At 49.5% G+C, this 23,581-nt stretch overlaps 3 protein-coding genes across 3 annotated transcripts; all 3 read right to left on the bottom strand.

The window, feature by feature from the left end:
- Window positions 1-6,234: 6,234 nt before the first annotated feature.
- HOXD11 (homeobox D11) lies at window positions 6,235-8,363 on the bottom strand. The gene is made up of 2 exons (XM_054830232.1): window positions 7,757-8,363; window positions 6,235-7,164 (listed from the first exon to the last, which is right to left on the bottom strand). The coding sequence occupies exons 1-2, from the start codon at window positions 8,361-8,363 to the stop codon at window positions 6,929-6,931; spliced, it is 843 nt and encodes a 280-aa protein (XP_054686207.1). The 3' UTR covers window positions 6,235-6,928.
- Window positions 8,364-14,648: 6,285 nt separating this feature from the next.
- HOXD12 (homeobox D12) lies at window positions 14,649-15,715 on the bottom strand. Its single transcript, XM_054830233.1, has 2 exons — window positions 15,154-15,715; window positions 14,649-14,887 (listed from the first exon to the last, which is right to left on the bottom strand). Exons 1-2 carry the CDS (start codon window positions 15,713-15,715, stop codon window positions 14,649-14,651), a joined length of 801 nt encoding a protein of 266 aa, XP_054686208.1.
- A 5,907-nt stretch (window positions 15,716-21,622) lies between these two features.
- Window positions 21,623-23,349, bottom strand: HOXD13 (homeobox D13). Its single transcript, XM_054830440.1, has 2 exons — window positions 22,674-23,349; window positions 21,623-21,873 (listed from the first exon to the last, which is right to left on the bottom strand). The coding sequence occupies exons 1-2, from the start codon at window positions 23,347-23,349 to the stop codon at window positions 21,623-21,625; spliced, it is 927 nt and encodes a 308-aa protein (XP_054686415.1).
- Between the last annotated feature and the right edge of the window lie 232 nt (window positions 23,350-23,581).

Genomic DNA, 23,581 nt, shown 5'->3' with positions numbered 1-23,581 from the left:
TTTTACAATGCTCTCTCCCGACCGCCTGGGAAAAAAAAGTGGGTTTTTCACTTGCCCTGGAAACTGAAAGCATCATAAAGATAATTTCTCCTTCTGTAGTTTTGCTCATTAAAAAACATATACAGAAACTCATACTCTCACTGCAACTCTTCGAGCAACTTTTTCTTTTTCTTTTCTTTTCTTTTTTTTTTTTTTTTGGTAAGAAGAAAGATAAATGCATCTGTATTATTAAAAAAAAAACCCAACCAACCAAACCAAAAACCCCAAACAAAAAACCAAACCGAAGGCAACAGTCACTGTCTATACTGTCTATATGGCAAATCAGATTTTTCAGTCCCAACATTTTAAACGTGTTTTACTGTTTTTCTCCCCACTTCGTACCCATATTTACATCCGAAGCTATTACATTTTAAATACTGATGGTACAAACTGTTTATTATTCTTTTTCTGGTCCTTTCTTTTTTTCTTTTTTTTTTTTCCTTTTTTTTTTTTTTTTTTTTACTGTTCTCAAACTGGAGTATTTCTTATCTGGGACTAATGCTGTCAAGGACTCTCATACAGACAAAGTGAACTTGTTGATAATTTTTGTTTCAGATTCATCCGCCTGTTTATTTTGGGCCTTTCTACCATCAAAACACCCTTTCAGATCCCCAAGAGCGGACAGCACGTGAAAGGATTTTAAAAAATTTAAATGTATCTTTCGCACAGCTGAAAACATGCGTTTTCCACCAGCGTGGATTCGAATTTTCCCCTGTTTCCTGGCATTTGACTGTTTTGCACTTTACCGTACACTTTACACTGCTGGAAACAATAACCCTATTTAAAATTTCGCTGTGGCAATGAGACAGACCTTTTAAAACCTTATCGCAGCTGTTCAAATACAACATCATTGTCAGGTTAAGAGCCAGTGTCTTTTATAGCTGCAGTCTCCAGCTTCTGGGTTGCCGGAGAGTTTAAATATTACCTTCGTGATATTCGCTGCTTTCAAGATCTTTTCGCAGCATCCCCTGCGCCTGGCGCAGCCCCCTGCCCTCTCCGGGCACGCTTCACCGCCACCGAGGCTCGAGCAGGGAAGCGGGCGCTTCGGCGAGATGTCTATTTAAGATCATTATCAGAGCCATTGCTAAGATTTGCCTGCGCCGGGAGAGAAGCTGCGGCGGAGCCCACGACGCTCCCTCCGAGCGCGGCATTCCCCCCCTTGCTTTCTAGCAATTTCCTCTTCTTCAACAACAGCCCGGACAACCCACAGAGTTTAAAGAAACAAAATACTATTTTCCTTGACGCAGTTTAAGACTCGACTGTTAAATCTAATCAGGAATTTTATGCCCATCAAATGGCTCTTTCATAATCTTTATTTACACTTTAAGAAAAGGGGGTCCCAGAAATATCCCAGCTGAAGTATTAGCCCAGAGGTTTGCAGCGGGTTTCGCCCAACGGTAAAGTTAAAACAATAAGCGAATGCTGAGCTGCTTTCCACGCCAGCCTCGCTGGTGCTGGGGAAGCTGACTTCTTGGCTCCTGATTAGACATGAGGGCTCTTTGATTTTTTTTAATTGAAAATATTAATTTCTTGCGTGTCACTACACGGAAACTCAGATGATGGCTGTGATGATAATGATTTAAATATCGTATTCAGGACTGGCAAACAGCTCCGTAAGACCCTTCGCTCACGATAAATCATGAGGGTTTTAAAAAACGGGCAGCAATTTTTTATTGAAAATGAACAGTAGGAAAGTTTAAGTTTGATGTAAATAGAAGTTGAATAAACATGCGAGAGCCACTGGGGAACTGGGGACTTAGGCTCTGGGCATTTAATGTCACTCTTGTTTTAAATCATATTAAAATGGAATCAAGTAATTAACATTAATAAATAAATCAATATTGTGCAATAAATGAGATATACAATCTACATTAATATAAAGGTTTTGCTCTCAGAGCCTCATATTTTTCCGAACGAGGGAGGGGGGGAAAAAAAAAAAACCCAACCAATGGGTCCATGCAGATGTAAATTACTGTTTGTAATAAAGCATAGGTGGACATTACAGTTTTCTCCTCTAGCAAATGTCAGGGCTAAAAACTTGAGGTTACCAGACGTGGCAGCGGGGCTTAATTTTCAATGCCTTATCTTCCTAAACCTTATTACTGGTGATATGATTATTTTTTGTCTCGGCTCTGCTGAGGATTCTCATAGTTGCAATTTGCTGTGTTTGTGTCTCATTATGGGAGGGGGATGGGAGAGAGGTACGAAAGTGGCTAGATATTTTGCAGATGCCTTCAGTAACAAAGGTATTGCGAAAAACATCCTACTTTAAAAACAGACTGGAACCCAGGAAGCTTTTAGTAAAATTCTTTTCATTTACTCGATTTCAGCATTTTATTTAGGGTGTCTTTAAACGCGCGGATTGTATATTTTATGCCACGTTGTTATACTGCAGGGAGATTGAAGAATCGTTTTTATTTAAGGGAAAAAAATTGGCTAGGATATTGTGTCCTTTCTTCTTTTAATAATGCAACTGTCACGTTGCCCAGATTTCTATGTGCCATATTTTCATAGAAAGAGTCGGCGTCTGGGCTGAGGGCTCAGATTCCTTGGATTTTTTTTGACCGAGGGCGGGACACACACACACACACGACACACACGACATACTGATAACATTATGCCTTTTCCTAAATATGAAAGCTTATAAAATAAACAAAATAGCACGCTGGCCATTTCTTCAAAGGTGTTATTTCTGAGCGGGGGATCGCACAGTAACACTGACTGTACTCCCAGCCTCGCCCGAAGCCTCAGCCCTTCCTCTATTGTATTTCTATATTTCTGTAGACACAGAAGTGCATATCTGGTGTGGTAAGATTTTAGTGCGTAGATTGGTCGCCGATGCAGCCCTCAGCCTCGGTATTTGGGCTGCACATTTATCTTTCGACAGGTTCCTGCCTCATTCGTATTTTAATCAAAAAATAAGCAAATACCCTTTTCGTTCTCCTTAAAGGACAAGCCCAAAGATATTTGGAAATAGCTCACAGCCTTTTCTGTCTAAAGGAATAAAACAGAGAAAGGAGGGGGGAAGATATTATAGACTGGTACAGAATCATCACATTTACACGATGATTCAAAAAAGAAGAAAGCGGCGTTTTCATATTCCCGTATGTGTATGTATATATATTTTATTTTTTTTAATTAACAACACATCCTTGCTCCCATCACTCGTTCACATTCGCTGAGATCGGCCTCACTGTAATTGCGAGGGGTTAAAGCACCTCGGATGAAGCCTAATGGGGTTGGGGTTGGTGTGGGCTCTTACAAGGAGCACTCTCACGCCACGAAAAACAAACAAACAAACACAAAAACTTCGCTAAACGTTTCCCTCTCGAAATGGGTATCTCCACCGAGAGACCAGGGGATTTTCCTTCAGGCTCCGACTGCGCCTGCAAGGGCTACCTTTGGCGTCAGGGATCCCGAGGATTTCAGATTGTACAATGCCATTTTATTACCGACGGAAAGGCTATTTCTAGGAAACTGTTAACAATGAACTTCTAAAAAAACCTCCCCAAAATCAACAAGACAGCAGACAAAGTGCCAACAGATGCTTTCACGAGAGACGGGACTTTAAAAAATGCGGAATATGGCTGAGCCAACGTGAAATAGATTTCGATGAATTCCGCAAACAAACAGAAAGCAGCGAAGCCCTTTCTTTCCTCAGATTCTGACCAAAAGTGCGCACTGCAGGGAAAAAATAAAACAGAAAACCAGAAAAACGGAACATGCTCGGTCACTGGAGAGCGTCCAGGAAATTCACAAACTTCGCTTTAATTTTCTAATCTCTAGTTTCATTTTAATAGATCTCCGTAGTACTTTTAAGGAGAGGGATTTCATTCAGCAATGCCTTGGCAAGGTGATGTTCGGATATTAAAAATATCTTATTTTCGCTTTAGTCTCTCTGTCTCTCTTTAAAAAAATAAGCACTCTCAGGATCTAACGTTAATCTCGCCTTTAAATAAAATATGTTTCTAAAACTATGTTTTCTGTACCTAGAGGTTTATTTAAGTAAAGCCTCGAATAAGAATCGAAGATAAACTGTGGAAACGCATGGGTTTTATATTACTTTTGTTCCATCCACGTTAAGGCTGTCCTTAAAGAACTAAATAGATCTTCGTTCTAGGGAACGAATTCTGAATATCATTGGGCTTTTTTTTTTTTCTTTCTTAAAATTATGGGATTTTTTTTAAAGCTCGGATGCATTATAAAAGATTACGACCAAAAAAAAAAAAAAAATTTTAAAAGTGGCATATTTCTCCAGCACGTCACGGTTATGGGTTATTTGTTTAATAAATCTTTTTGATGCTTTATTTTCTCATTTGGAAGGCCCTGAAATCTTATCGTTACTTATATATTAGATATTTTATTAGCAGTGGAATTATTATTAGGGGGAAAATAGGCTTGAGCACCACGACGGCTGTGGGCACTACAGCACATGGGCGCGCGCCCTCCTGTGGCCGTTGGCCGCCAAGCACCGGGGAATTTCCTCCTCTCCCAGGCTCTTTCTCCTCAGCTCAATTTGCTCTCAAGTCATGGGTTTCTTCCTTTCTTTTTAAATAGAAACTTAAAACTGCTATCATTGAGCATTTATGCAAGATTAATGCTAGGGTGTTTCGGTTACCACGGCCCTCTTTTGCGGTGCCTTAGCATTTTAAAGGCGTAATAATCCTCTGAGATAGACTGTTAAAGCACTGCAGGGAACAGAAAATCAAACGACTGGTTCTCGCCCTGTGGATTAAGGCTCGGGAGAGACAAGAGAATTTTGCGATAAGGTCAGGCGAAACGCTTTGAGAAATTCCCCGCGACTTTGCGCATTTCTAATTAATGGGCTTTGTGGGGAAACGCACATACATAGAAAAGCTGCATAGAAATATCGTCTTTCTCCCTAAATTACGAAGCATTTCCTACAGCCCCCGCACTATTTTCTGAGCGGAAAAAAACCCCAACCCTATATTTTTTTAGAGCTAAAAAAAAGGAGATTTGGGGCGAATTCCCGGGGCGCGGAAGAGAAAGGCAAGGGAAGCGGGGAGCCCGCCGTGCTCAGGCTGGCGGCGACCGGAGCGGGGAACGCTCCCCGCACGCCACGGAGGGCTCACCTCGACCCAGCTGGGATTTTCTCTGCGTTATGATGCATTTGCTAATATGGCCAGCTATGCGGTAATAAGTGTGTGTGTGGTTGTGCGTGTGTGTGTGAGAGAGAGAGAGGGAGGGAGGGAGGGAGACAGAGAGAGAGAGAGTGGGTGGTGGTTGAAAATAACAGAGGAACCTTAAGGCGCCTAATTATTCAGAAAGGTTAAAGGTGATGACCTTGACATTTTGGAAGTTCAAAGGCATACACTTATGTTTTTCTTGCTAAAGGGTTTTAAAAAAAATTTTTTTTAGTCATGCCTCCCTCTGCTTCCATTTCTCCACTTTTTGAATTCTTGGGCTTTTCCTGACTTATTTGGGCACTTTTGCCTTCCCTGCGTGCGAGCGTAGCGACAGCCGCTTCGTCCTATTCAAAAAAGGCAAATTCTTTTCTCACTCCTCGCCTTTATTGCACATTGCGGAAATCTCTTTTTCACCCACCAGAAGGTGTATAATATAACCCAATTAAGCTGTTTAGAACCTCGGGTTTTATGGTGTTGTCTAGACAGTTCAAGGTTTTGTAAACAGCCCAGCCAGGTCACGCAAGATAAAGCGGCGAGGAGCGGAGCGGACCTCCGCCGGATGCCTGCCCCCGCGCAGGGCCCGCCGCGGCCGGGGCAGCGGGCTGCACTCCCGGCCAAGCACCGCGCTCCGCTCGCCCTGCCGAGGGATGATATTTCAGAGATCCACCCCTCTACCGCCAAGGTTTTTTTCTTTTTTTTTTTCTCTCCTTTTTTTTTTTTTTTTGCCCCTTCCCACTAGTGCCAATTGTTTATAGCTCCCTCTTGTCTGACTCGCTCTGAGCCCTCGGTCTTTCTGCCTTGCTCTTCACTAACAAGTAAACAGTCATTGGCGTTGGGGATTCTGGGCTTCTTGAGAGCCTGACCAGTTAAATAAAAAAGCCTTTTTCGTTGTTTATAGTAATTGTAGCACCATCAGAAGTGATGGTCTGCAGACAGCCATGTTGGCTCTGCCTCACAGCGAACAGAGAAGGTTACACATACCTACGAAGGGAGAGTTAGACATCTAAACTATTATTTATTTAAAATGCATTTAAAATAACCCGACTAGGCTTCCTCCCGTTATTATTTAACTGAACTTGGCTCTAGCCCGGGAACCGCTAGGATCCTTTGGAGATGGAAATCCATACAGTGCAAGGAAGTTATAACCTTAACTTTACTAGAAACCATTTATTCACATGAAAAAGACAGTGGCCCATGCTTTTGGATGACAATAGAAACATATATATATATATATTTTATATATAGCGAACGTACATTTACCATCTCTTAAATAAACCGCATTCACTTAAAGGGAGGAAAGTGTTATCCTAGCTCAAAAGCAATAACAGAGCCCCCCCGAACTCAATGAATTGTAAGCAAAAACTACCAGACACACTGCAGGTCCATTGCTGGTACTGTGGGAGAGGAAAAAAAGCACCTTTGGCGAGAAACACTTGAGAGTGGACAGTTGGATTTACCCTAGTTTCCCCTTATCAGGAATCTGCTCCGCCAAGCCCTGAAATCTCCAGTGGCCATTCAGTGTGTGGAGTTGCACATGAAAATGAAACTTTGAGTTCCGCAGGGTGGATGTGTCATGTAAACCAATTTACTTTTGCATTCAGATGGCAGGTCAGAGAGACCGGGATATTCTTTGTTTTTCTTCTTTCTTCCTTTTCTCTTGCTCTCTCTTTTTCTTTTTTCTTTTTTTTTTTTTTTAATTTTTTCCCTTTCTTTTTCTTCTCTCTCTCTTTTTTTTTTTTTCCTCAAAACAAGGGATTCCCAGTGAAATATTGAAGTCGATCTCTGTTCAGTTTCTTTTCTTTCATCCTTCGATTCTGGAACCAGATTTTAACTTGCCGGTCAGTGAGGTTGAGCATTCTGGACAACTGCAGTCTTTTCTCTTTGTTTATATACACGTTGAAGAAAAACTCCCGTTCCAGTTCTCTTATCTGATATTTGGTATAGGGACACCTCTTTTTCCTTGATCGCTGGGGAATTGCTGAAATTCAAGAGAGAAGAAACTGATTTATGCTGCTGCTACGAACATGCTCAGCTAGGAAGAGATCAGAGACTTTGACAATATCCCATTGCCTGGAAAGCAGCCCTCTAGCAGTTAAAAAATATTCCTGGGGCTTTTACTCTCTGGGTGACTTAGCAAAAAAGCGAATATTTCCCAACTTCTGCTTAAAAGAAAGCACTTCGGGCAATACAGAGAGATATTTAAATGGGCTGGAAAAATTCCAAGTTTCTCAAACTCCTCTCACCCACCCACCACCACCCCCCCTCCCGCCCCAAACAAACGAAGATCTTAAGCTCTAAACCGAAGGCAGCTCTGAGCACTACCTGTGAAATCTCCCCATCTCTCCCCCCCCCGCCGCCAAATCAACAATTTAATAACAATTAATATCCTCTTCCAAGAATACCTTAAGCCCACCTAAATTGGTTTCCTATCGTAAACACGCTTTACAACGGTAAAGGAAATCTTATAGGATATATAAAATCCTTTGGATGCTTATAAAATTGCACATAAAATGCGGCTTGACAAAGTGTTGGCCTTGTACTCTTGCCCCCAATTTACTACTGATACCTACCTGAACTGTTGCTCTTCTCTGCAACAGCCTCACCAGAAGGGGAATCGGTGTTGTTTGCTGGTGTCACTTTCTTCTCTTGGCTGGAAGGTGTTTTACTGCAAGTGCTGTTCTGGGCTTTCAAGTCGCCCTTGTCCGCGTCCCCCTCGCCCTCGGAGTGCTGCTGGTACGGGGGTCCGGGGGCTGTCTCGTAAAACTGGTCGAAGCCTTGCGGCAGGATGCCGTTCCTCCCCACCGAGCTGTAGAAGTTGGAGGCGGCGGGAGACGGTCCGTGGTGGCCGCAGACAGGGTCCGTTTTGAATAACATTTCCGTCCTCCTGTTCGCAGGCTGCAGAAAGTCTCTGTGCATCACCTCTTCAGCTGAGTAATAAGGAGCATAACTGCCCCTGTACTGCCATTTGCCGCGCTCTAATCCGTATTCCCTGAATGCTACTTCGCGCACAGGTTGGACATGAGGTAAATTAGAAGAATAAGGAAAAGTCATTTGACAGGACGACGATTGCGACAAAAAAGAGGGTTTCGTCGAGAAATCTGAGGGTGAGACGTAATAAGCGCACCCTGGCAGATACATATTGGATGTGCCGTGACTGCAATCGTCAAACTCAGTCATGTCTTCCTTTTTGCGATTGCAAGCAACCAGGAGGCTTCAATGCATTGAACAAGATCCATCTATTGCACAAGAGGGTTTGGACAGGATCAACTAAGAAAAAATCCCCACCGTGTGCTGACGTGCAATTCATCTTGATTGATTCTAGTGGTAATTATGTCACGTGACGCGATGTAGAAATGTCCTTATATCTATATCAGCCCCTCGGAAAGGCTCCTAAGATCTCTCCAAAGAGCCCTCCCAGCACGGAGAGACGAGCGCAGCGTTTGTACAAATATAGCCGGTTTTCCCCCTCACCCTTTCACCAGGCGATGAGATACACGTAGGTGGTGCCGATAATCACCTGGGGCCGCGCCGCCCGGGCAGGCGCCTGCCCACCGCCGGAGCCCGGCGCGGAGCCCCGCGGCGCGCAGCCCCCCGCCCGCATCGCCGCCCAGCCCGCCCGGCCTCCGCGGGCAACGAGGGGCGAATACGAGCCTCCGTCGGGGAAGGTAGCCCGCGGGGTGCGGGGTGCGGGCTCCCGGCCGGGCACCTTCGGCTCGGAAACGTGATCGCTCCTCGTTAGCGGGAGCGATGCTCGCTGGCCGCCGCTCACGCAGATGATGAGCGGGTGCTGGTTCACTCAGGAAAGCCAAGTCCCATTCACACGCTCGAGCGTACGAGTGGATCTGCCCGCCCGGCTCCAGCAATCCACAGTTGGCATCAAAATCGCTCACGGAATTCAAAGCCTGAGTCCCGATCACCTCATTTTCCCTCGCTTATAAGCCCAAACACTGCGCGCTTGTTAAGGGCGCCAGAGACAAACTGAAATGAGAAATTCGCAAACAGAACATCTCTCAGTAGCCGGTTTTATGAAAGGCAGACACTTTCGGGCTCTTCTGGAAAGCAAAGGGCTAGGGCAGGAAAAGAAGTCCACCAAGCACGGTTTCCTTGGGAAGTAGAGCAGCACACAAAGTGACCTCTGTTCCCGTGCCTCCAACTCCCACCAAAATGTTCATTTTCATTGGAAGGGAAAAGCAAGGTTGGGAGCGGGCGACACGCACAACACCCGCCAGCCCCGCGGCCGCCCTGCCTTCGAGGGCTCATTTTTGCCAATTTTCTTTTTCTCCTTAAAATCTGATTTTACATAGACGAACACAAACCGGGTCACAAAGGCTGAAAAGGAAAGAGAATAAATAATACGCTCCAGCAATAGCCCTATGCTCGAGCAATTCCTCATTCCAGAAACGTTTGCCAGCTCTCTATGGGAATGCCTTTTTCCGCCACTGTACAGCATAGCCAGAGTAGCCCCGCCACATGCCGCTCTCCAAATAAACCCGAAATCTGGGCGAGCTCTCCACGCCGAGCAGGGTCGCCCCCTGCCACCCAGGCAACCCCTGGGCGCTCCGGCCAGGCGGCAGGCCCGAGATCACCTCGAAAAAGGCAGCCTCCGAATCCCACAGCAAGCAGAGAGCCCGGCAGGTAGGGATCCGGCCTCAAAGCGCCGCGGGCAAGTGGGGGGAAGGCCCGGGGGCGCCCCGGCTCTGCGAGGCGCCGGTGCCCGCGGAGGGCTCGGCCAGGCGCAGGCTGCGCGCCCCGCGGCCCCGCCGCGACAGGCGCCTCCTGCGCGCCCCCGGCTCCGCGCTGCGGAGAGGCTCGGGGGCGGGAGCCCCGCAGCTCGGGCTGCGCCCCGCACCCTGCCCCCCGCCCCGCCGCCGCCACCGGCACGGCCCCTCCTGCATCCCCCGGCCCCCCAGAGCAGGCGAGGGCTGCCCAAGGGGCTTCCACACCCCAGCCCAGCTTGCCCTTTCTAAAAAGCAAAAGACCAAAGCCAGGCAGATAAGATGAAACTCCTTCACCCCCCTCCCCCCCTTCTTTCCTTTTTTTCTTTTCTTTGTACAATATAGTATTTTGTGCCTTGGTGCCTCGCTCGCAAACCACCTCAAAACGCTACACATTGCTCCCAGCAGACAGGCTCTCGCAAGGTATCACTAGAAATCAAGGCACAAAACCACCATTCCCAGCCTTTATCCGTAACTTTCGAGCCTTCTCGATTCAGCTGCAACACATGAACAACCTCCTAAAAATGATGCCTGCGCAGTTAAAATGGCTCCTGTATCACTTACCACCCTGAGCTTGCAGCAGAGCAGGGCAGGGATCCGTTTGGATTGTGCCCCCAGGTTTCTGATCGCCTGTCTCATCAGGAAACATGGCTCTGGGAACCTATGGAGCTTCATTTTCTTTACCGTTCAAACAACTAATTACGCCTTAGCCAGAATCCTTCACCTTCCTTTCGATGCAGCAAGCCTAGCATCAATTAAATTTTGGCGCAGGAGCCAACCGGTTTCAACTAATTCAAGTTCAAAGACATGGTGACGATTTGTTAATACGAAAACATCCCTTTTAGGAAACAGTCCCTTAAAAAGCGATCTGATCTAGGGAATGTGAATACAATATCGCAGCAGAGACCCCGCTGGAATAAGGCAAAGCTGGGGGTCCCCGCCTGCCAGAGCATTTCCACCCTGGGGTCGGTTTCCAGCCCAGCTCTGAGCATTACATATAACCCCCCCCATCTTTTTTATTTTTCCTTTTCTTTTCTTTATCCCCCCCCCCCCCCCCGCAGATTAAATAGCATCGAAACATAAATGCACATCATGTATACAGTCAGGCAAATACTTTACCGTTAGGCGTCTTGAAACATCTGCAACGGTTGCCTGGAATTACCAAGTATTCAGGTCCAAGTGACATTTCCAAAAGCCCACCGTGGAAATTAAGGCGACTTGCATAACATTCGGGTTTAAAAATACACCCAGTCCGGCTGGAGAAGATGCGGTATTTTTGTGCCACCCAAGATAAGACACTAACTTGACCTTAACTTTGTTATGGCGCCCCTAGTATCTGGAGAACGTGAACAGACACTGTCTGGCAGCTCTCGTAAAAACCGACTGGAGAAGAGATTCTGAGTCATTTCATTTATTGCCACTACAGTTCTGCAAGAAAGCTTTTCCTCCCTGCCAAACTTTAATTATTTATGCTCTTTTAGGAAGCACAAAGGCATCCAGAGCCATTCCCAACAAGCCGAGTTGCGTTTGCAGCCTTATCAAACGAGGAGGAATGGAGATCCCCCTCGGAAGGGCTTTATCACTTTTAGGCTGCGGTCGGAATGGAAAGATGTTTATGTTGGAGTAAAGAAAGAGGTGGACGGTCGCCTGCATGCTGCGGGGGGACGCGGGCGTGGGCGCAGCAAGCGGGTGCCCGCTGCTCCCCCCCGCACCGCATGCACCCACAAAGCCAGGGCAGGGGGCGAACTACAGCTGGAAGGACACCCGAAATAATCCAGCCGGAGGGCGTGGGGTATATCCACCTCACTCGGGTGCATCTCCTGCACGCCCACCCTGCGTGGTGCACACGCGTGTGCACACATGTGCCCACGGGGCGGCTCAGGCGGGTGTGCGCAGGCAGAGCCGCACAGGCAGGGCGCGCACTGTGTCTGCAGCTCTGCCACATGCGTGTGTGCCTGCCCACACGCCCGGAACGGCTGTCGTCGCCCGCTGCTTCAGAGGAACAGCTGAAACCTGGAGTATGGGCACGCGTGAAATCATGCACCATTTTCTCCCGCCTATGTGCCTATGCACAGCGTGCCCCCGCAAATATGTACGTCTGTGTCAGCGCACAGACGGTTACACACAACGGGTGCTGCTGAAATAAGTGCATCTATGTATATATAGACACGTACGCACACACATAATACACATACTTTCGTATCACATCGCATTTTAGATCCTACCTCCTCTGTTTTTTCTCCTTTCGTGGGCGATTTAGACCAGAAGCTTTACAATAAGCCATCGTCGTGGATTAGATACGTTTAATAAATAGTACATTGCCTTTCACGTCTTTTCATCCGAAGTTCCTCTTCGGATTTCACATCACCCATGTAGGAAAGGCACTGGTTGTACTGGGGAGGGTTAGGACGGGGAAGGACGGCATAAAGGGTCCATTTCTCATGGGCTGTAGCCGACTGAATAGTATTCCATGAGGGAATAAGAAAAGGGGCTTTATCTGGTTTTTGCCTTTCTCCTGGCTTGCATCATTGGGGTTGCTTCTAGTTTTTTTAATTAGGGAAATGCTACTGAATGAAGAGACTTTTATTGTCCGCAATGCGTCAGCTCGCAGCACAGGGGCTGAACGCCTCGAAGATTTGGAGGCACCCAGGGGTGGTGCCTCTGGCTGTAGGTGGCTAGGTGTGCATCCCCGTCCCTCGGGGAGCTCTCACCCGGCGCTGCTTCGTCCCCGCTTTTCCAATGACAGTCACCCCGCCATAAGCGAGGTATTTTTTTGTCTGCATTGGGCAATGCGGTAAGAGTGGCCATTCTGGACGGCGAGAAATGCGCCTCCAAGTTGGGCTGGTTTTTCTTCTCCCTCCCGAAACACCACCCGAGCGTTACCTTTGGGTCTCTCTGGAAAGCTTTCGGGAAGATGGCTGCACTTCTGCCCTTCTAGAAATCCAGCATTTACCTCCAAAATCATCTGGACCACTGCGCCTTTGCGAGCAGTGCTTGGAAGCAAATGCGTGGGTAGGAGCAAAGTTAAAATATGCCACTTTATGAAATAATGAGTTTATTGCCTTCAGGAAGGCAATAGCCCCGTGTAAATAGGTAGCTGCTTTGTGTCGTTCCTTGAGGTTGCTTAGCCTTGTTGCATACGCCCCGAACAACCATATCTGAGACTACTTTATATAGCAGAAAATAACGCAGGGTCTGCCAGCGTAATTATTATTACGCTTGGGAGAGGCAACCCAAGGTTTCGCGTGTGGAAACGCCTCTTCATTAGAAACAGATTTAGGTGGAAATTGCAGCCAAAAGGCATTTTAATCCGGATCTAAAATTCTGTGAGATTTTTTTTATTTTCTGAAGTATCAGACCAAGGCAATACCCAGCATTTCCCCTGGCTCTGCAGCTCCGGCCAGCCCGAGTGCTCTGGTGCTGCAGAGGCTGGAGGCTACCGGCAGAGAAAGTCTGTCAGCAAGATGCGGGGAAAACCGATTTCATTCTCGTCTTAAAACAATAATCAAACGGCTTGGGCAATGCTCCCAGCCCCTCTGGTTGGATTATTCTCTGAGGTTTATATCTGGGGAAAAAAAGCGAAAGCGTTCCCCCCCTTTCCCTCATAAAAACCTCTGCGGAAACGGCCATGGGGACGGTCTCACAAAATAATCAAACCCACCAAAACCTCCGGGTTCTCCCCTCTCCTGCTCCTGCAGCACCTCGGGGTGAGGGGGGGACCTAGCCGGCCGCGGCCTCGGCACCGCCCGCTCTCCTCCGCCTGTTTGTTTGGGGCAGCGCTTGGACAAGGCCAAAGTCAGCGGCGCTGGAAGGGCAGGGCCCGGCCCGGCCACCTGGGGCGGCACCGGCGGCGGCGGCGCCGCGAGGGCCGCCCGTGCCCCGTTCTGCGGCCCCATCTGCCGCCGCGGGACCCCGCGATGCCCCGGGGCCCGGCGGGCGGGGGAAGGGGATGGAGGGGCGCTTCTTCCCGAGAGGGGAACCTCTCTGTGCCCGGGGAGCAGCCCAGCCCGCGCCCCGGGGGCGGCGCCCTCCCCTCCCCCCCGGCGGGCATGCAGGGCTCCCCTCCGCCCGCTCCCTTGCCGTCGGGGCGGGCAGCCGCAAGCGGAGCGGCGGGAGCGGCCTCCGCGGAGCCGGCGCGCAGGTTACGCGCGGGCCTTGCGCGGGTGTCACGTGCCCTCTCCGCCGGGCTGCGGCTGGATCTGCAGCTCCGAGTGGGGATGGAGGGGGAAAAAAAAAAAAAGACGAAAGAAAAAGGTTTATTTGTTAACCACTTTCCCCTATCGCTGCTCGAGCAGGTTATTCCAAACCACAAAACAAGCCGGCGCCGCAGGCTCGCCCTGGCGTGCAGGGCAGCAGATGAAGGGAGCAGCCGGGACTCACAGAGCTGACGTCTTTACTAGGCGTTATTCCTTTATTTTTTGCTGCAAAATGGTGTTTACATACAGATAAAAGAAATCGATTTTAGTTTAGCACCGCTCGTTCTCCGGGGAAAGAGAGGGTAAGAAGCAGGAGAAAATCTATATAAAAGGAGAAAGTAAGGTAAAAAGCTGATAATACAGGTTTCCGTGCTGGTCCGGTTTGTCTTCTTCATTTTGGCTAAGAACTCGGCGTTTGCCACTTTACGCGTTTCGAGAGCTTGGTTTAACTGGTAAAAACCCACACTCCCCGCGTTTCACTCGCGAATACGCTCTACTCTAGGGGTGAACACTCCGGGCACAAGTTCATGCAGGAACGGGCGGACTCTGCTCTAGTACATAGAAAGCGCCTGCTCTCGCATTACTACTCTCTTCTTTTTCATCCGCCGGTTCTGAAACCAAATTTTAACTTGCTGATCGCTTAAATTCAGTCTGTTTGATAGTTCTTTCCTCTTCTGTCGGTTAATAAACTCATTGAGGAGAAACTCGTTTTCCAATTCAGCAATTTGTTGTTTTGTGTAAGGTTTCCGTTTCTTTCTTGATCTCCCCTGGGTGGGGCACCAAGGCAAACCTACAACAAACACGTCGATAATTTAGTGGATCAGGTCTGGGTATTAAAGAGAATACGCAAAAAACCCGCAAGATAACAGGGCGGAACTAGGTCGGCAAATCGGGCAAAGCACATCTGACAGCACAATTTCTATCTACCTCCGAGTCGGATTAAGCGATTATCGCTCCGAATGGGCTACAGGGGGGTTACAAAGCAATTACAGGCATCTCTTAGAAAGCAAGTATCGCTAGGTCGCCTCTAACTAAAGCGAGATATTTAAGGCATACCATCCTGCACTGAAGGTCTGAGGCATGACTGGACTGCTGCGGGCTGAACTGTCAGGTTCAAGTTGACGGAATTCTTGATGTCCTCCTTTAAGCTGGAAGTGCAGGAATTCACTTCAAAAAGAGCAGCCGAGCCATGCAAACTTCTCTGCAGGCTCGAGTGGTCATACTTTACGGGCTTTAAGTTGGCTGCGTGAGTAACAGTTGGGTCATTTGCAAAAGATTGCCTCTGCCTGCATCTCTCCTCTTGTTTGGAGCTCGCATCGTGGGCGTAATATTTATTGTTGTCTTCCAGGCACTCTTTGTTGCCGTTGGAGCTGATGTTGATTGGAACGGAGCCGGGGAGGTAAGGCTGCGCCGCGCCGCTGAACGCGTGGCTCTGCGGCTGGGCTGCGCACGAACTTGAGCAAGTCCACGGGATCGAGCTCCGGGGGTAGGAAATGGTGGGCAGAGCCGCCAATTGACTGCCATTAGCCCGCAAATTAGGAAAATAAAAGGAATCTGGAGATTGCAAATTCAAGAGAGAACCAACGTAGCCAGATCTGTAGAGACTGCGATCACACATTTCCAACAAAGGACTTCAGCTGTTCTTACTGCAGTATTTAGTTACAACAGGGAATAAGCGGAAAGCCTGAAACGATTGGACGAAACTTTGCAGACAGGTTCTTCAAAGCCGGTAATTTCAGCACCGCCTCCAGCCACCGAGCCGCGGAGTCCCCCCTTTTTTTTTTCTTCTTCTCCTTCCCCCCCCCCCTTTTTAAAAAGTCTTATGATAACACTTGAAATATGAAAATACCGAGCTCGCAAGGGGGAGGGGAAAACATGGTCTCCGCTTCTATAAAAGTGGCCGGGGCTGGCTGGCAAAGCTGCGGCGCTAGCGGAAAGATGAGGGGAAAACAAACATTTGCGGAGTTGCCGAGGGGACGGGGCAGCCCCGGGCGCAGCCCCCGGCCTGGCGGTGTCCCGGCTGGCAGCACCCTCAGGGCCAGCCGCCCTGCGCTGGGCACTGCCGGGGTGAAAACTGTACCCACGATAAGAGTGTGCACCGCGGGCTGGGAATAACCTACCACGGCTCCTTCCCACTGAGGGGAAGGAGATGTGACTGTTTAGGGCACACGTATGTATTTCTGCCCCTGTACAGACGAGTACACCTTGTGCGTGTGCGTGCGCGCAGAACACGTATTTTGTCCCTTTTATATACGCGTTTGTTTTAATTGCGAGCGACATGATATGTATCTGCATATGCTTGCAATTAAAATCTTAATTGATCCGGTATTACCGGGATCGTCATTCTGGTACACTAATGACTGGTATTCTCTTAGGTCCGCACGACTGCCCTTTTTGCCCCTTTTACCTTTCATCTTCACTCCGAAGCGAGGACAAGTTTTTAAACAACGCTTCTAAAACTCAGGGTTTATTTTGTCTATTAAATACAATCCAACAGACATCAACAAATCGAGTATAACAACAGCAACAACATGGAATTACTTGAGCAGCCCAACGAGATAAAAAATAAATAAATACAATCGAAAGACTGCAAGAAAGAAAATGCCTGAGTCGGCTCTGCAGCAGAAAGGATGTGAGTGCAGCGGTGAGTAGGGGAGAACCAGCCTCAGCTGGGTACCCCCGCTGCTGTCTCCCAAGTTGCGTATGAAGAATATTCTCCCCTGACGAGAAAATTATCCCTCACAGTGTTATTACCGTGTTATTTTTTTTGGGGGTGTGTGTGTGTTATACATATTTTTACATTTTTGGGAGATCTAACAAGAGACCAGTTATCCTGTTATCTCTCCCGTTTTCCCCATAGCACCGGAGTAAGCATGAATACAACCGTATCTGAGGGCGTCCACACAGGAGGTTGCTCGTTGCCCAAACCATGCGGGTCGGGGGTCAGTGTATATCCCACGGAGGCAAGCCGAGGCCCCGTGTGCTACACCCGAAGACACGCACCGTGGGCCAAGCGGCTGGTCGTCTCGGGGGGGAGCACCCCGCTAGAGCCCGGCCGAGCTCCGCAGCGGCCGCGATCACCGCGCTCCCAGACGGCTCCCGGCACCGCCGCCCCACAGCCCCGCGGGAGGCTTAGGAGGCCCCTCCGTCACCCGGACCGGGCGCCTCTGTCCTCGGCCTCTTTTCCAAGAGGATCTCCCCTGGTCTGAGCGAGCCCAGCTTCAAGCAGAGCCTTAATGCCCGGACCTCTCCACTTTCATTACCTCGGTTAAAAACTTGAAACTAGTTAACAGGTAGGGTTAATTTTCCGTGTTATTGTCCTGTTAATCATAGTTTTAATCTTGGTTTTATTTCTACGCCGAGATCAGAGACGCTGCCTCTCTTGACATTCTCCTAATCAAATTCATCTTTCTGTTTAATGGGAAATTGGGGTAAATTCTCCAGTAATTTCATTGCCCTGGAAGAAACCTTTAAATGATTGCTCTCTCCTAGACCACACAGGACCACACAAGCACCGCTGGAGGATATTACTGACCACTGCCTTTAATTTTTATTGTTTGAGTTATGTCTACCAATTGAATCTACCTCTTATTAGCTTACTTGTTTTCTGCTTTTTTTCTCCCCAAAGAGGATGGGTAATAGTTTCTTTTCATAATCACCTTTTACGAAAAAGCTGATGATTTTCGGTTCTCAGAAGACAGAAGAAACATTTTGTGTTCAAAGATTATATTTTTGCCCGCAATAAAGACAAGGAATGGATGTGAGTTTCCAGTTACCGGAAAGAAAGGTGACACTTCAAACTAACTTTTATGGGGTTAGAGAAAACAGAGCTTTCAATTAATGCTCAACTCATCCGTAATTGCTAATTAATACCGCGACAAAAAGATGAAAAACAAAATCTGGAGTAGCTGGAGACACTCACAGCTGCGGAAAGCGATGTTTATGTTTATGTTTAAATCTGTAGGGAAAAGAACTGACAGAAACATCTTTTTCCAGGGTCGGCTGGCCGCTGCCGCGCTACGGAGAGCCTCGGGTGGACTTGTGCTGGTTTTTCCAGCCACAGCCGGCTTCTGGTTTGGTGGGGCGGTGTTTTAATGCCGCGGGTGTCCCCCTGCCTGTGTCTGTACAGGAAATATTACCGCTGAGGAGCAGAGCGACCCGGAGGGCTGCTTTCACACGCTCCTTCCCGCTCTTTTTTGTTTGTTTGTTTGTTTTGTTTGTTTTTAAATAGGCAACCAAATCGGCCTGAACATCAGAGCTGACCACACGCTATAATTGCACTGGCATATTCTTCCAGTTTACAGATGAAGGTTGCTCTGCGTGTGACCGAGTAGTCTCCCTCGCTCATTTATCACTCGGAAATGCGGCTCCTGAAGCGAGGTGAAGGCTTCCCCTGCCTATGCCGGGGGTTGTCCAGGAGATGGCAGGATTGCCTCAGACATGGCTGGGAAATCGCGCTGCCTGACAGGAGCCAAGCTCCATGGTAGCTGCGGCGCAGGCGAGCCGGCCGGCCTGCAATGCATCATTGTGCCACTGCGCATTTGCAACTCAGTTTGTCGAGGTACATATTAATTATCTGCAATAATGCGCGCTGTATTTCAGGCAACTCATTATGCCCTTTTCTCTAAACACGGACGGCTGTGACCGGCTGCAGCTGGGGCTGCGCGGCGGCAGCCCGGGTCCGGGTCCGCGCCCGCGGGCGGGGAGCGTGGAGCGGGAAGTGCGGAGCGCCGGGGCCCGGCTGTGTCCGTGGGTCCTGAGAAGAGGCCAGGCTGGGGGCACGGGCATTTTGAATAACGCTTGTCAATGCCCCAGCTCCAGACTCAAGAAACCCTTTTAATCTGCACTGGTAGGTGGATGGGCTGATGTGCTCCGGCCGCAGTCCTGGGCTCGCCTTCCTCCTGGCTACAGCTTAATGTTTCTGCACGTTATGAAATTAAAAGGCAACTCCTCTCCGTCAGGTACCGATTTGCCAGCCAGTTTGGTTTTCCTCCTGCCTGGGAAGGGAGCTTTGGCCGTGGCAAAGCTGCGTCTTCTGAGAGCCCGGCAAAGCCAACGGTTAAGCCTGGAAGGAGGAAGGAACAGCCCGCGACGGCTCCGCGGCCGGGAAGCACAACAGCTCTGGCAGTGCCCGGCCTTCCGTCTGCGGGGGGACTCGCTGGCCTGAAAAACTCCAGAATTAATAGGACCGAAGTATGTGCGGTTGGGGGAGAGGAGAGGTGCCAGAAGTGGGGAAGAAGAATTTAAAACATTCAGAGAAATCAAGGCTATATTAGCAGAGAGGGCTGTTCCAGGTACTCGAATGATGTGCCCCACAACTCTCCCCTTTTCCCAGAATCAAACAAAAATGCACTTCACGGCAAAATATGAAACGCTCCGAAATTGACTTTCTCCCCCCCTCTCCTCGTCCGTTCGGGGAAAAGAAACGCCTCAAAAGCCGTGAACGTGCAAGCGGAAGAGAAAGGGGAAGGAAGAGGGCGGAGGAGGCGGAAGATAACCCCCGGTGGAGCCAGCCGGTTGCGGAGCGAACGGAGGGGCACCGCCCCGGGCCGGCCGCCCCCGCCGCCGCGGAGCCCCGCTGGGGCACCGGCAAGTGCCGGGGCTGGCTTAGGACGGGAAAACAAAGGGGCGCAGGGCCGTCCTCGGACGCCGGGCACCGGGCAGGCAGAGCCAGGCTCCGGGAGGAGAGGGGAAAGACAGACTCTCCCCTGCCTCCCACCCCGGGTGTTTCTCGCCGGCAGCATTTCTTTCTCCCCAAACCCCCTTGCCCAGCGTCAAGGCGCTCTCGGATACGGCTTTGCATCCTTTAACGCGCCTCGCATGGTAGCTGCCTCTCCTGTCCCAAGAACCGCGTCCTGTAAGTGGCCTTGGGAAGATCCCAGGCAAGCCTAGAGCCCGCGAAATGCCCTGCTGCAAAAGAAGGCGAATTTCTTCCTCTCTTTTTATATATATCGAAAAGAAATCGTTTTATTAAAGACGGTTCAGGAACAGTTTGGCAACGTCGTTAACAGCTTGGAAGTTCAGCCCGTATTTCCAACACAAAGTAAAAGCAGACTTTAGGACAAGAAAAGAAAAAGATATGGTTTATGGAGAAATAGTCTTACCGTATGTCTTACCCACATACACTGGTAATCAAAGTGTTTAGAGCAATAGTATATTATAATAAATAATACTAGTTCGGAACACACACATTTTAATAATTAGACGAGGCACATTAACAGAGAGGATATCGCTTCTCTCTCCTAGTAGTTGACTAGCGTGTCTGATCACCCTGTGTATATCATAACATGCACACTAGGTTTAAAATAATAAAAAATCGACAAAATCCTGGCCTTTCGGCCTGTATAAATTATGGCATCCTTTGAAATTCCTTATTTATTGCTTCTGTCATTAACACCCGTTTATTTTTGTAAATTAAAAGTTAGCGGTGAACTTCACTTCTCCGACCAGGAGTGGGTTTTTTTTGTTTGGTTTTTTTTTTTTTTTTTTTAAGCGCGGTGGCGTGAGGAAGGAGAAGAGTCTTGTGCTTGTCCGGACAAGCAGGCTAGAGCGGGCATTTTGCACAAGGTCTGCGCACGTTCATACACACCTCTGTAGCGGCAGCCTCTCCCCTGGCTGCGGGACGAGCCGGCCCATCAGTCCCGCCGAAAGCCTTTCCCCGGGGTGCCCGGACTTGCGCCTCCGCGGAGCGCCCAGCCGCGCAGCCTCTGCGGCCGGCAGCACCCGCCCGGGCCCGAAGGGTCCCTTCCCGGGAACAGGCGGCTTCTTTTTCAACCCGAGGAATATGAAATCCTTCCACTGAAAACGAAACCGCGGCCAAAAAAAAAAAAAAAAAAGTTGAAAAAACCAACCACCAAACCTGCGGAAGCGGGGAGCGCGGTGGGAAATGCCTGGGACTGTGCTTTGTGTCCCGCAACAGCTCGGAGAGATTCTCCCTCCCTCGAAAAAGCATTTAAAAATCCGGCTGCAGACGTTACCCCTCCGTGCAATTCACAAATCTCTCCGGGTCCCGGAGGGCTCGGCGGGTTTTGGCAGCAACCGGGTGCTGCTAAGGGTCCGGCTTTCTTGCATTTTCCGATCGAAATTTTTTTTTTTCTTCACTCGACGTGTTTTGAAGTTTACGATACCAAATCAAAACTGACACTTTTTGGCACTGGCTGTTGTTCAGAGAAAAAAAAATACAGAAACCCCCCCAAAGAGTTAAGCATTTAAGAAGAAAGTTATAACTGTAACCGTTCAACATATTTAAATTCGTTTATACTGGCCTAGAGGGAAGAAGAGAAAATATAATTAATATTAATATCATTATTATTTTCAAAAGGAAGAAACAGAACTATAATTCAAGATTTGTCAGCACTCCCTTCCACTGATAGAAAAATGGCTGACTTTCATGGAAAACAATTCCCGAAATTTCGCCACCGCTGGAAGGAGAAAAAAAAATTAAATATATTTTCAAGTCTTTCCAAAAGTCTTTAGCTGGTCGTAAATTGAGTTTATATATCCATCACTGTCCGCAACTAATAGATCAAGATACATTGTCTTTCAGTTTGGAGACTATTTTCTTATCCTTCACCCTCCTGTTCTGAAACCAAATGGTAACTTGTCTCTCAGACAAGTTTGTGGCTGCGGATATCCTTCGCCTCTTGTCCTTGTTAATGAACTTGTTAATGGCATATTCATTTTCGAGTTCTTTAAGCTGCAGTTTTGTGTACGGCACTCGCTTCTTTCTCCCCCGCCGGTAGACACACATATCGGGCTGGTTTAGTGCAACGTCCCCTATTGTAAAAGACATTATGTGAAAAATTAGAATTTTATTACAGGCGTTTAAAGCTTAACCGATACTTGTTGGGCACTGGTTTTCACGGGCAAATAAATAATGCCGGGTTGTTTACAGTTTATTATTATTTACACTGCCCCATTATTTGCACGTTAGTAAAGCACCAAAACCTTGATGGACTGTCATCACTTTTCAGGCATGCATCGCTAGCGAGCATGCAGGACGGCGGGGGCATTGGCTGGGGGGCCGAGAGCAGGTCGGTCCTGGCAGCGCACACACACAAATCGCTTTGGTGTGTGTTTCCCCGGGTTTGTTTGCATGTGGTTTGTGCCTCTGTGCCCTCACTACTCGCGGTCTCTTAAGTGCTCTGGGGCCGGGTCAATCGCCAGCCGGAGAGGCAGAGGAGCGCAAGCCTTCGGGCCATCGTCCTGCAAACTGCAAACGCGAATACAAACCCGGCGCCGAGGGAAGCAGCAGGAGAAGGAGCCCGAGGCCGCCCCGGCGCCCGTGGGACGCGGATCCGGGGCCCTGACGCTGGGTGGGGGTGGGGGTCTGGGGTCTGTCCCGCGGGGTGAAAAGCAGAGGGTGAGGTTTCCTCGGGGGTAGATGGAGGGGGGAAGGGGGGGGGGAAGGAAAAAGGAAAATCCACCGTGTCCCCTCTCTCTCCGCTCTGTGCGTGTCTGTGCAGCGTGTCCACCTCGGCAGGCCGCCCCTGCAGCCCGGGGGGCGGGGGAGGGGACGGGCAGGCGGAGGAGGCGCGGGGGGGGTTCAGCTCAGAACATTTCTCTCCCTCTCGTACCTGGAAAGGACGATTTCCAAAAGTGTGAGCTCTGTGTCTGATCTTTGGCACAGTAAACCTGACTATTCCAGCCATTAGCCAGAGTCCAAGACTGATAGCCCTCCATTGATATGTATGTTTCGTGTCTCGGTTCCCCAGAGCCAAACGTAGAGACCATGTCTATGTACCCAGGAACGTGCTGGTAGGGGGTTGTATAGCCCTGGTAGAAGGACACTTCCTTCGCCCTGGAGGAGACTTCATTGGCGGGGACACTCGTGCTGGTCAGACTGGAGACGTCCATGTACTTTTCCACGGGAAAGCCGCCAATGGAGGCATGGGGGGGAGACTTCAGGGCGTTTTGCTGGATCCCAACCCCGTGGGACATCCTGCAGCTATAGTATCCATTGCCAAAGTGATACCCATAGCCGAGCGCGGGGGCGGCGGCCGGCGCGGCGGAGCCCGGGCAGTCCTTGGCCGGGGGGTCGGGCCTCGCCGCCGCCCCCGAGCGCTCCCCTCCGCCGGCGTAGGCGAACCCCGAGGCGGCGGCGGCGGCAGCGGCGGCGGCGGCCGCTCGGCCCGTGTGCGCCGCCCCGAAAACGGGCGAGGAGAGAAAATTACGGCACTGCCCGGGCGCTCCGCCGCCGCCGCCGCCACCGCCGCCGCCGCCACCGCTGCTGTCGCCGCGCAGTCCGTCCATCTCCCAGCTCGCTGCTTTGCTCATGGCCTTGCACATCGCGGGCGGCGGCGGCGGCGGCTCGGTCCCCGGCCGGGCATGATGCAAATGGTTATTTGCCTCCAACAGGTTGGATCCTGGCGGTACGTTTATAAAAACGAAGTCCAGGTTGGGAGGGGGGACGGGGGTGGGGGCGGCCGGCTTCAGATTAGTTTGCCGCAGCCCGGGGGGCTGCTCATAGGCTGCCGTCGAAACA

The sequence above is a fragment of the Grus americana genome, chromosome 6, assembly GCF_028858705.1.
Source record: "Grus americana isolate bGruAme1 chromosome 6, bGruAme1.mat, whole genome shotgun sequence".
Classification (NCBI taxonomy): Eukaryota; Metazoa; Chordata; class Aves; order Gruiformes; family Gruidae; genus Grus; species Grus americana.
The sequence above is the reverse complement of the archived record's forward strand: the minus strand, read 5'-3'. Positions and strand labels throughout refer to the sequence as shown.